Source organism: Heterodontus francisci, chromosome 47, assembly GCF_036365525.1.
Source record: "Heterodontus francisci isolate sHetFra1 chromosome 47, sHetFra1.hap1, whole genome shotgun sequence".
NCBI lineage: Eukaryota > Metazoa > Chordata > Chondrichthyes > Heterodontiformes > Heterodontidae > Heterodontus > Heterodontus francisci.
Window position 1 is genome coordinate 13,245,183 of NC_090417.1, and position 12,884 is coordinate 13,258,066.

Genomic DNA, 12,884 nt, shown 5'->3' on the forward strand with positions numbered 1-12,884 from the left:
CGCCGCAATGCCCTCTGGGATCTGTAGTCCGCCAGCCGGCCCCACTGCCGCCCGCATCCATGACCACCGACCCGCGACAGAAACTACAATCCCCATGAGGCATTGCAGCACAACAGATTTTAATTTGAAAAAAAAATGCCAGGGGGTCGCTCGCCGAATGCTTCACCGGTCGTCCTGTCCCCCCCCCCCCTCCAAAATTGATTGGTTATCGGTGGAGATTTTTATTTCAATTTAAAGGGAGTGAAGTTGGAGTGAAGGGGAGGCGGTGGCGAAGGGGGGTACTTCCGGTGCGCTGCGTATCCGGGTCGCGGCGCACCGATGCCCTGCTCTTTGGGTCCGCTCTTATTGATTTGATGTCGGGATTAACGGCGGGGAAGCCGGCCTGGTCCGTCCCTCATCCCCGCCTCGCCCCGGCTGGGCCCGGCTCGGCGGAGAAATCAGCCTGGCTCTGGTTTTTCGCTGACGGGGTTTTAAACTTTTGATTGATTTGTGATCATCCTGTACATTTCCCCCCCCCCCTGTCCTCTCCTGTTTTTTTGTTTGTGGGGAAGGGAAGGGGAGAAGATTAATCGAGTGATGAAGAAATTCTTCGACTCCCGGCGGGAGGCGGTGGGCTCGGGTTCGGGAGGAGGAGGAGGAGGCGGAGGAGGTGGAGGAGGAGGAGGCGGCGGCGGCAGCTTGTGCCCGGGCAGCGGCTTCATCGGCCGGGTCTTCAGCGTGGGGCGGCAGCAAGTCACCGTGGAGGAGGTGGTGGCTGAAGGTGAGATGCGGTCATTTACGGGGGGGCGGGGATGGGGATGGAGCTGGGCCGCAGTGACTCCAGAATTCCCCAAATTACCCATCCAGCATTCCCATTGATACTGATCATTGATCCAGCTATCCACTGTTCACGATGCAGCGTTCCCGATCCTGATTCAGCATTCCCAATAGTAATTTCACAATACAATCCAATCCAATGTTTGTGATCTAGCATTCCCAATAGTGATCCAGCAATTCAATCCAAGTTTTAGTGATCCAACATTCCCAAGCCTGTTCCAGCAGTCCAATCCAGTTAATGATCTAGCATTCCCAATTCTGATCTTGCATTCCCAATAGTAATCTAGCAATCCAATCCAGTGTTTGTGATTGAACATTCCCAAGCCTGTTCCAGCAGTCCAATCTAGTTAATGATCTAGCATTCCCAATTCTGATCTTGCATTCCCAATAGTAATTTCACAATCCAATCCAGTGTTTGTGATCTAGCATTCCCAATAGTGATCCAGCAATTCAATCCAAGTTTTAATGATCCAACATTCCCAAGCCTGTTCCAGCAGTCCAATCCAGTTAATGATCTAGCGTTCCCAATTCTGATCTAGCATTCCCAATAGTAATCTAGCAATCCAATCCAGTGTTTGTGATCTAGCACTCCCAATAGTGATCCAGCAGTTCAATCTAGTTAATGATCTAGCATTCCCAATAGTAATCTAGAAATCCAATCCAGTGTTTGTGATGGAACATTCCCAATACTGATCCAACAATGTAATCCACTGCTCATGATACAGCACTCCCAGTCTCATTGATCCAGCATTCCCAATACTGATCCTGCGTCCGAATGTTATGGACCATTATTTTCAACACTGATCGAGCAATCCAGTGTTATTAATCCTGCATTCCCAATACTGATCCTGCAATCCACTGTTAATGATCTAGCATTCCCAATACTGATGAAACAGCCCAATCCAGTGTTAGTGATCCAGCAATCCCAATATTACTCATCCAGCATTCCCAATACCAGTCCAGCATTCCCAGTGTCACTGATTCAGCACTCCCAGTATTATTGCTGAGCCTCAGACAATAATATATTTCTGACATAACCAGAAATCCAAGTAGGACTGATGGAGCCAGTAATCGCAGTAATGTTCCTGTAACATTGCAGCAATCCCAGTAATGCAAATAATTGATCAGTGCCAGCTCTTGGTAATGTTACTGAGATTGACCATTGCTGTGTTCTTCACTGAGGCACACAGCAATTATAACGATGGCATCAGCAATTACAACCATTTTACTCATAAACCAGTCCTAAGTGCATAATTACACTTTGTTATCTTGCGATCTTAATCATATTACTCTTGGTCCTGGAACAGTCTGAGTAATATTGTGTATGTACCCAGCAGTTCTGGTGATATTTCTGAGATCTGCAGTAATTATATTTTCTTCACTGCCAGCGACCCTAAAAATATTGATTGACCCTGATCAGTTATATAGCAGGTAGAAGTGATGTTGCTGATAGACCTGCAGCTAACTTAGTAATACTGATCGATTGACAATAATCCTGATAGCTGATGAATCTGCAGTATTTTCTGACATGTTATTGATGGATTAGCAATGCTCCTCACAGTATTGCTAATGGACTTTTAGCCTTGATAGCAACATTCTGTTGATGAATCTGAAGACAGTATAATTGCTGATAAACCTGCAATAATTTTAGAATCGTTGAGATCTGTAAAAATTGTTGCTTTGTTATTGAGATCTTAATTTATTATAATATTGTTACTGGTAGAGCTGCACCAATTATTCCCAACAGGCTATTACCGTTAAACCTATCTTGCATTTGTGAGATGCTTGTTATTCCAAGACATGCAAAGATCTGTAATTAGTGCATGTAGTCATTTCCAAAATCCCCTCAACAAAAACTGTTTTGAGGAAAAATCCAAGTGTTTGGGTAATGGTAGCTGACTGTTAACGTGCTTGAGGATAAATTGTGTTTCCTAATCCGCATAATTTTAATGGGTCCATGTCATGTTTCAGATCCTTCAAGGTGATTTCTCAAGTTCGGTTCCTGGGATTTATGCTCAATGTTCAGTTCTGTCACAAATTGTATTTTCCTGAACAACACTGACTCATGATAGGATAGGGTTCCATGCAGTTCAGCACCTTGCTGAAGTGGGAAAGGGAGCGATGATTGGTGGTTATTTGACTATTTTGTGGGTGGGGGGCGGGTGCATAATTATAACTTTCCAGCCAAGCGTCCCCACAAGTACATCCTCACTCGCTCCTGTTTTATTTTGATTTGCAAATGATAATGCTGAAGTTGGCCTGAGTCGAGCAACTTCATTGTGAACAGAGCCTATTAAATAAAGAAACAACTTGCATACTTTGAGCATTTTTCGCAACCTTTCAAAATGTCATGGCCTTTTAAAGTGTCGTCACTGTTGAAATGCAGAAAACACGTCACCGAACTTGTGCACAGCAACACATCATGATCAGTTCAAGCATTTTACTGATGCTCTTGAGGGATAAACATTGGCCAGGACACTAGGAGAGCTCTCCTGCTCTTCAAAATAACACCGTGGGATCTTTTACATCCATGAAAAAGGGAAGACATTAAACTGTAGTAACCCATGAAGTGTCCGTCCAGATTTTATGCTCGAGTCCCTGGAGTGGGATGTGAACCCAACAACTTGGACTCGGAGGCAAGACTGAGCCGAAGCTGACAACTTTCCTTGCTCATGCAAAATAGGTTCGTAGCACAGTGTGTTTCTGTCTGCAGCTGGGGTTCTTGCTGATGAATCCACTTCCTTGCACAAGTTAGTTTATTTTCTTTTTTTTTTGAGGGAAAAAAAAGTTTTGGAACTCTTCGAAATCGCCTGTCTGTGAAATGGTACATTGCATTCCAAAGCAGACTTGTGATACAAACTGGTAGGGCAGCTTCACTTCAGGGCTACATACTTCATGTGTTGGTCATAGTGTTGTGGGCAGGTCGGAAGCAATGTTGAGCCCAGTTCACCATGTGGTGGTGTACAGTTCAGAGCCATTGGTATCTGTGCCCACTGTCTTCATCAGGCATGTGCTTTGATTTGATGAGAAACCAACAAGAAGTAAGGAACAAAATCTCCTTCCAAGCCCATGTCTTTGCCTTCCAAAAATGTGAAATTGGACTTCATTTTCCTAATTCGGCTCAACAGCAGTGTTATTGTACTTCATGAAAATTGTAAACCAAGATTAGATGTATGTTGACAGTGAATGTGCATCCTTGTAGCAGAGTCAGTTAGAAATTCGAAGAAGTGATTGCAAATATTCCCAGTTTCCATTGCTTATCAGTCACTAAGTTTAGAGAAAGTTTACATCGGCCAACCCGGCCAACTGCAGCCTGCAGTGGCCATTGTTTGGCTGGTGCACAGGAGCCCAGCATGTTTAGAATCCATGTAGACCCATTCGACATCTCACAATCCCCCAAGTCAGTTCTGATCCTTAAACTTTTCTTGCACCAAGAGATCATTGACTGCCTTTTCATCCAAAGCCCCTTTGTATGTTTCCGATGTCAGTTTGGCCTTTGTGACAAGGGTGAAGTGGGATTAACTTGAGCTGTGTCAGAAGGTCTGTTTTGCATTTGCACAGGATGCAGTCAAGTCCAGAGAAAACATTGAAGGCCACAAAGGATTGCCGAGTCACTGGGAGGTCACTTGGGAAGTGGGGACCAACACTGGGAAAACGTTTTCTGATTGATTGATTGGGTGCTGTCATCAGGATATGCCCACTATCCAATATCCTTTTTGTTTTTCAGTGAGGTATAGCACAGCTATTAAATCAGTTGTGGAGAGCAAGACATAGAGAGAAAGAGAAGCTGAGAATGCTCAGAATGTGAAATCGAGTCCTTTTATTTGGTCAACCCAAGTCTCCAACTGTAACTGCTCAGAAAATCTGTGCAGGAGTTTGTTTCCTCAGTATGGGTAACCATTCTGTTCCTAAAAGAATTTACAAGCAGGAGCCAAGCATAAGGACCCCCCAATCTTGCCGAAGTATGGTGCTGGAGTTTATTGGCTTTGAGTGACAGCTTAGTGCAGTGGTCGTCCTTTCATCTTTCTGGCAGAGATTGCGGGTTAAAACCTTCGGCGAGGACTTGACGACCTGGCTAATCTAGGCTGATACTTCAGTGCAGTATTCGGGGAGTGCTGCACTGTCCAAGGTGTTTCAGATGATAAACCGAGGCACCATATGGCCATTCAGATGGGCAGGAGAGATTCTGTGGTACGATTTGTGAAAGAGGTGTGAATGTGGAGGCCCGGCGAACTTCAATCTCTCGAGCAACACCACGACAAACAGATGAACTGTTAATTCATCTGACTGCTGTTGTCAGGCTTTGCTGTCTTCATGTTGACTGCTGCATTTGCATACAAAATAGCAGTGACAGCAATTCAAAAAAAATAAAATATTGGCTGTGAAATGCAATGGGAGGTGCTGAGGACATGAAAGACATATAAATGTACATCTTGCTTTTTAAAATGGTCTGGCAATACATAGTAGGTCTTTCAGCATCTGAAAGAGAGGTAGTTCAATGATTTGGTTTCTCGAGAGATTGCTTCTTCACACTCGGCTGTGGGCGATTTGCATTGTGTTGAATGAATGCCCAATTGCTGCAGAGAATTTCATCATAGCAGACTTTGTTACGTTCTGGTTCGGCAGTCGTCTCAGCCATGGTTCAGTGGTCACACTCTGCTCTGAGTCACAAGGTTGTGGGTTCAATACCCTCTCCAGAGGCTGGAGCACAAAAGGAAACCTGACACTCCCGGTGCAATGCTGAGGGAGTGCTGCACTGTTGGAGGTGCCGACTTTCAGATGAGAGAGCTGATCTGCCTGCTCAGGTGGATGTGAAAGATCCCATGGCACTATTTCAAAGAAGAACTGGGGAATTATCTCTGATGCCCTCGCCAATATTTCTCCCTCAACCAACATCACAAAACACATTAAAATAAAAGCAAAATACTGCGGATGCTGGAAATCTGAAACAAAAACAAGAAATGCTGGAATCACTCAGCAGGTCTGGCAGCATCTGTGGAAAGAGAAGCAGAAGGGTCACTGACCCGAAACGTTAACTCTGCTTCTCTTTCCACAGATGCTGCCAGACCTGCTGAGTGATTCCAGCATTTCTTGTTTTTGTCACAAAACACATTATCTGGTCATTATCACATTGCTGTTTGTGGGAGCTTGCTGTGCACAAGTTGGCTGCCAGGATTCCTAAATTACAACAGTGACTGCACTTCAAGAGCACTGCATTGGCTGTAAAACATTTGGCAATGCTCTGAGGCTGTGAAAGGCGTGAGATCAATGCAAATCTTGTCCGGATGTTTTTCGAGGAGGAGGTTCCAGGCTTTATTTCTGGGAATGGTGAATGGGGTCTGTCGACTGACAGACTCTGATAGGACATGAGTATTGAAATGTCCCTGCAGAAGTCAGCAGTGACGATGGGTGTTTGACAGATGTGTGTTTAGATTGACATTGAAATAAACTTTTGTTTCTTTGAAGTGGGCTGTAGTACCAAGGGTCTTGGAGTGGCTTGTTTCAGCAGTGCTGAAACAGAGATACTGATCCATGCATAAACTATCTGGACCAACAATGTCGATCATATTTCTGTAGGAACCACAGACAAACCAAGTCTTCTGTACGGTTAAATGCAGATAATGTTTGCACTCTAGTTACTTTCATTCTTGACTCATCTTTCCCCTCTGATCAATGTCCTGCTTGAACCTCTTCAAACCTTCTTTCTTCCCCTGAAAGAGTTAACGCCTGAGGTATATGTGATTTGCAATGCTGGGAACTCACTTGTCTGCACACAATTAGAAGTGTCTGATACTCATCTTCCAATGAAATAGCCAGGAAATATTGAACTGCCTACCTCCAAAATCAATGCTGTTGAACAGACCTTTGCTCCTGTCTTCATGTGTTGCACATACTAAGTTGGGAGATATGTCATTCCAACATTGCCTGATTGCTCCTGTTAATATTTGAAAATATTGCTGAGCAATGAGCAATTAGCTGGCGATAGTGGAATAGAATAAGGGAAGAGATAAACCCACAGGGCAGGATAGGATGAAGCAACGTATTGTGTTTCACACATTCAGATGCTGAATTGGAGGTAGACGTTTTGTTCGGGTCCTTTTGGTAAACCTGCATCATCACATGGAGACAGATTATCCAGGATATCTATCCTCATGCTTGGTCGGGTGATATATTTGGCAGTATTGTTGGGCTGAAGAAGTTATTTTTGTTGGGTTTAAATTTGCTACATCGCATGACAGTCCTGTGTGTGCCCTGGCAAGCAGAGCACTATATTCACTGGCCGAGTCAATGAGCAGAGGTCCCCAGAGAGGCCTTGAATTTCAGTGTTCCCTCAACTTGAACATTGGGACTCCAATTGCAAACTCTTTGGATGAGTCCTTGGTAAAGCCTTTCAGCATTGTGTGCTGTTTCTGGGAGGATTCTTGCAGATAATGACCTAGTGACGATGAAGGAGCAGCGATATATTTCCAAGTCAGGATGCTGCCCTTGTCCTTCTGGGCAGCAGAGGTCATGGGTTTAGAAGGTGCTGCCTGGGCAAGTTGCTACAGTGCATCTTGGAGACAGTGCACACTGCAGCCATGGTGTGCTGCTGGTGGAGATAGTGAATGAGCATGTGCGATAGCTTGCACCAGAAAGCTGATGAGTACTGATTTTGGAAAGTAGAACCTTTTTCATAGTCATGGCAATTATTGTTCATTGCAGAAGAAAAATGGACAAAATGCAATGCCCACAGTCCTGATAAATTCGCCGTGCAACTTGGGTTTCAGTCAGTTGAAAAACCAGCGGCCCTGTTTCGGGAGAATGACATCACATTTGTTCATTGCAGGCCAGTGGTTTTCCCTTGTAATGAATAAACAGCGGCCAGAATTTAACAGCAGCCACCACACCCAGCCCACCCCGCGCCCCCGGAGTAAGCTGGGAGGCGACGGGGAGTGGGCATTAATTCATAAGGGAGGCAGAGGGTGCCGTGCCCACTCCCGCTGCTGTTTTCCCCATGGCGGGGGAGGTGGTGGACGGCCTGCCTGCCCCAGGCCAATTGAGGCCCTTAAGTGGCCAATAAATTGCCACTTAGCGTCTTGTTGCCACTGTCACTGGTATTTTAGCAGCAGCGATGGGCATTTCACCTGCAGAGGCTGTCAAGTAACACCCGACAGCCTCCTTGAAGGGTGGGGTGTTGGATCCTCCTGATCAAGCACACTGTGCCCCATGGAGGGCCGCCCCGAGCTGCACAGGCCAACTACCCCCACCCTCCAAAACAAATCCCCTGCACTAGATTTTGGCACACCTCGCCGCATCTAGCAGGTTAGGCCTGACCCCATCTTGTCTTTTTTGCAGGCTGATGTCCATTGTCCTCTTCTTGCTGGGTGCAGTCCCAGCACTGGCACCGCTGCCAGTGGCAGCACTGCTCGGACCGAAGAGCTGCTGGTCCTCTGACTGGCCAGCAACTTTGGGAGGCAGGCCATTCTGCCTCAGAGGGGCAGAAGCCCCGAGTGAAGCCAAGTGAGGGCCTGGGCCTCCAGGCTGAGTGGAGCAGGGCTCTCCCCAAACCTTTAAATCGGTGGGCGGGGCCACCGCCTCACCGTTACATTCTGTCCTGAATTACAGGACAGCAATCCTTAAAACTCTGGCACTCCACATCCTAAAAACAAATGCGAACCATGACCTTATGGCGCTGATGAAACTGACATAGATCTGTGCAGCCTCGATATGAATGAGTTTCCCTTTGCTCTCTTTGATTTCAGTCATGGTCTGTTCCAGTTGAGGTTCTAGGCTCAGACATCTGGAGTTAGCTGGTGGAGTGGGGAGGGGAGGCTTCCATATCTTGGAAATTCTGCAATTTAAAACATTGAAGGGCTGCAGTTTTTGATTAAATTAAACAAACTCAAATAAGCTGTTTCGAATGAAGATAGTTCTGTGTTGCTCTGCAATAACAACAAAATTAGAATTGTGCCAAAATAACCAGGCTTAAAATAAATGAGCAATTGCAACAGAAATAATGAGGCTCTGCTCTCTCTCTACATTGCAGTGACAGTAATATCACAAAGCAGCTATAAATACTTAGTAAAATGCAGACGCATTCAAGTTGAAATCACTGTCTTCAACAGGCCCATGTTTTGGCATTGTTGTCACAGCCGAACAGGTTGAAAGAGCATCCCGTACACTAAGTTGACCTTCTCAGCCGAATGATTATGAAATGTTTGGAGGAGGCCTATTGTAGTGTTACAGGGAAGAATGGCCAGGAATGACAGCCTGCTGGTTTGTGCACCTCATAGTTGGCAGTTTCACAGATCACTCACCTGCTCTGTGCTGGAGATGGTGCATGGGACCATTCAAAGGAGACAACACTCTGTAATAATACAGTCTTGTCATCAGCAAAAATAGAAGCCAGCTGATTGCATTATTTCCTGTGACCACAACCCAACTCTGGCTTTGTCATTGCAAAGTCATCGGCATCAGCCTCCCTTGTGGATTTAGTTAGGTCACGCTGACGCTGACATGTCCTTGGTTTATCATATGGATCGTGTAATATTCATGCCCCTGAAACAGATTGGATGGACTGGGACAGAATCTTTCAGGTTGTGAAGCTGATAAAACCAGTACTGGAGACGTGCTGTGTTTGAGCAGTTGCTGTTGACCCTGTGCGCAAGGCCTTGAGCATTTGACTAGTGCAGGAACCTGCAAGATTTTCGCACCCACACAATGGTACATGGGTCAGAAAAAATTGAAATGCAAACAATTCTGAACCTTTTGGAAAATAAAAAAAAAATTAAACTTTACTTCCTTAACATTTGCATCATTATGCAAGCTAAACTTGCCTTCCAAATGTCATTCCTGTGTTTCTTTTCTTCCTCTGACACTCTCTTGCCTCCTAAAGTGATTGCATGGGCATCATCTGCCCTCTGGTACCCTCTAGAAGTGCCTATTATTCCACCCATCAGCGAAAACAATGAGACCAGAACAGCAAAGTCAAGTCCTATCATTACCTCAAATCCACACATGTACTTGTAAACATTGAACGACACTCGGGAGTGGAAATCCAATATATTTTTTTCCTCCGTGGCCTCGTGATTCCACAGCACTACGCTGTGGAGATTGCCTAACTTGGCAGAGACTGGGAATCAGATCCAAGTCTGTCTGCTTCAGTCGACCTCCTGGCATTGCTTTCACCCCTGTCTTATTGCGTCTGCACCTCTGACTTTGAGCGTGTCCACCAATGCAAATAAACGGTGAATGTAATTTTAGTCCCTCTCCACATTTGCTGACACTGCGAACTTGGCAAAGTGGGTTTCCTGACCGATGTGCCCTTGTTCAGAGTTTATTTGAAAAAAAAATTCACAAGTGGGTTTATGTACGTTGTGGCTGGGAATCGTGGACTGTGGCTTTTTATTTTCCAATAGTTTCTTTTTATTAAGCTTCTCAATGATCTGGGCCTGCTATTGCAGACGAGCAACTGCTTGAGCTGGTGACTTGGTACTGGGAAGGAGTTTGAGAAAGTGAGTTCTTGGCATGTAATCATCATAAGTTTGAGGAAACTTGTGTTTTAAAATTCCTCATTATTAAGGCACGGAAGCAATTCTGTAGCAGTTAAGGTGGGGGTCAGTTAACAGTTAGTGGTTGTCAGAAATTAGTAATTTTTCTCACCTCGACCCTTTTCTGCAAGGAGCCCATTTACAACTGAAACCAAAGACGTGGAATGAGTGATACCTGATGTCTCGTGCTCAAATTTCTGTAGGGAAGCAAGTCAAATAAGTTAATGAGTCCCCTGACTCCAGCCTTCTGCACTGGGTGTTAAAATCTTGCTCATGTATGCTGGCAAACAATGCTGGGTCTTGACTGTGAGAGAAAGTTCCAAGCCTTTTTGTGAACCTCTCCACTTCTTGACACCTCTCACTCCTCCTCCTTAAAACCTACCTCTTCTGTCTTGATGTCTCTCTGTTTCAAAGTTGGCTTGAAACCACACCTGTGAAGCGCCTTGAGAGGGTTTACAACATTCATGGTGCAATGTGAATGCAAGTTGTTGTTGTACACTGTTCCAAAAAGGATCCTGTCAGCAGTTTACCTCCACCTCAGCACTGGGGTTTCCAGATTGTCTGCTCGGTGAGGGCATGTGACCAGGTTGCCGAATAAGCTCTTACTGGGTAAAATGATTGCTTGTGTTAACAATGTGGTATGGGTGGAACATTGAAGTGACTTTGCGTGAATCATTTCCAGAACTATGCAGAGATTATACGATTATCACATTGCTACAGTCGAAGGGACTTCACTGTATTGCGTTACAACTAAGGCAGCATACCTTTCAAAACCATATTCAAAGAAATTTCAGTAACGAGAGATGTTTAGTTTAGTTTAGAGATACAGCACTGAAACAGGCCCTTCGGCCCACCGAGTCTGTGCCGACCATCAACCACCCATTTATACTAATGCTACCCTAATTCCATACTCCTACCTGTACCTATATTTCCCTACCACCTACCGATACTAGGGGAAATTTATAATGGCCAATTAACCTATCACCCTGCAAGTCTTTGGCATTTTTCTGAATTCTCTCGCTGTTCACTGTTTTTTGTGGTGCCTTCTATTCTTGGTTTATACAGGAGAGCTTAAAAATTGTAGCTGAAATAAAACCAAAATATCGAGCAGATGTCTTTGTGAAAAGAGAAGAGAGGCGAAGTTTTCATTTTGATGTCTCCATTTGAAATCTTTGTAACTGAAAAAATCAGAAGTGTTATAAGCATAAAACCTGACGGCTGACACAAAGTGCTCCGGTATTTTTCTTCTGATGTGCAACATTCCTTCCCTGAGAGAATTAGACAAGTTACAATACAGAAGGAGGCCATTTATGCCATGGTGCCTGTCCCAGGGCTCGTCACTGGAACTGTCTCTACTTGAATCCCATTTCCCTGCCTTTTCTCGATGTCAACCATGGCTCAGTGGGTCGCACTCTCGCCGATGAAACAGAAAGTTGTGGCCTCAATTCCCCCCACTTCAGGGACTTGAGTGGAAAATGTCTGGTGACGCTCCAGTGCAGTACCGAGAGAGCGCTGCACTGTTAGAGGTGCTGTCTTTCAAACGAGAAGTTAAACCAAGGCCCCATTTGAGCTCTCAGGTGGATTTAAATGATCCCCCAGCCACTATTTTGAAGAGCGGAAAAGTCCTCCCCTGTGTGCTGGCCATTACTTGTCCCTCCAACAACATTAAAACAGATGATCTGATGATGATGATGATGATTACCTTTATGGGATCTTGCTGTGCTCAAGTTGGCTCCATGCTTCCTAAATTACAACAGTGACTGCACTTTGTAAGTATCTGCTTGGCTGGAAAGCGCTTTGGGACGTCAATATCGTGAAAGACACTTTATGAATGCAAGTCTTCCTTTTATCTCCCTTTTCAAATATTTAGTCAGTTGCCCTTTAAATAATGATTTTTGTTAATTATGAGGTCGGAGGGTGCTTCAATTAATTTTCAACAGCCAGACTATTTTGGCCACTGACAGTATTTTAGCTAAATCTCTTCAAGGAATTCCCTGAGCCATTCCTGCTCAGTGCCTTGTGACTGGTGGCCATTCATTGGGCTGGGTGTGACGTCGGTTTCAGGTTGACTGAAGAAAAACAAGAATGTCAGTGTCATTTTGGAAAGCTGAATTCCATCTTCCAATCTCATTTGGTTTCAGTTTGTAAATGAGTGCAACTGTAACTGCTGAGTTGGCAGTGGAGACTGTCAATCTGTTAATCATAAGCTAGTGTCTTCCAAGCTCATTTTAGTTCAGTTGGTTTATATTGTTGCATTTTCCTGGCTTAATCCATCGTGCAGAAGAGCTAACCTTTTGGACTGCTCGCCAGAAGATTAGATTCATCTTTAGTTTTTGTTCATGTGCCTATCTTGGCTAAGGCAGAATGGCTGTAAACATTTTTTTTGTGTTATTAGGTTGGTGTACTCAAAGTACCGCTTGTGATGGGTGTGGGTATTTGTGGGCGTACCTTCCTCTCTATGCAGACGTGGATTGCTGGGGAATCAGTCTCCATTTTGACTCAAATTTGCTTGGAGCAGTGAGTCATCACAGGAACTCT

At 44.9% G+C, this 12,884-nt stretch overlaps 1 protein-coding gene across 4 annotated transcripts in view; it reads left to right on the top strand.

Annotated features, from left to right (window-relative positions):
- Positions 1 to 315: 315 nt before the first annotated feature.
- LOC137357047 (AP2-associated protein kinase 1-like) overlaps positions 316 to 12,884 on the top strand; it is a 100,639-nt gene continuing 88,070 nt past the window's right edge. For all 4 annotated transcript variants that reach the window (XM_068023007.1, XM_068023009.1, XM_068023011.1 and 1 more), the window contains exon 1: positions 316 to 760. In XM_068023007.1, coding sequence (XP_067879108.1) covers positions 577 to 760 — 184 coding nt within the window. In that variant the 5' untranslated portion in view covers positions 316 to 576. The remainder of the gene's footprint in view (positions 761 to 12,884) is intronic.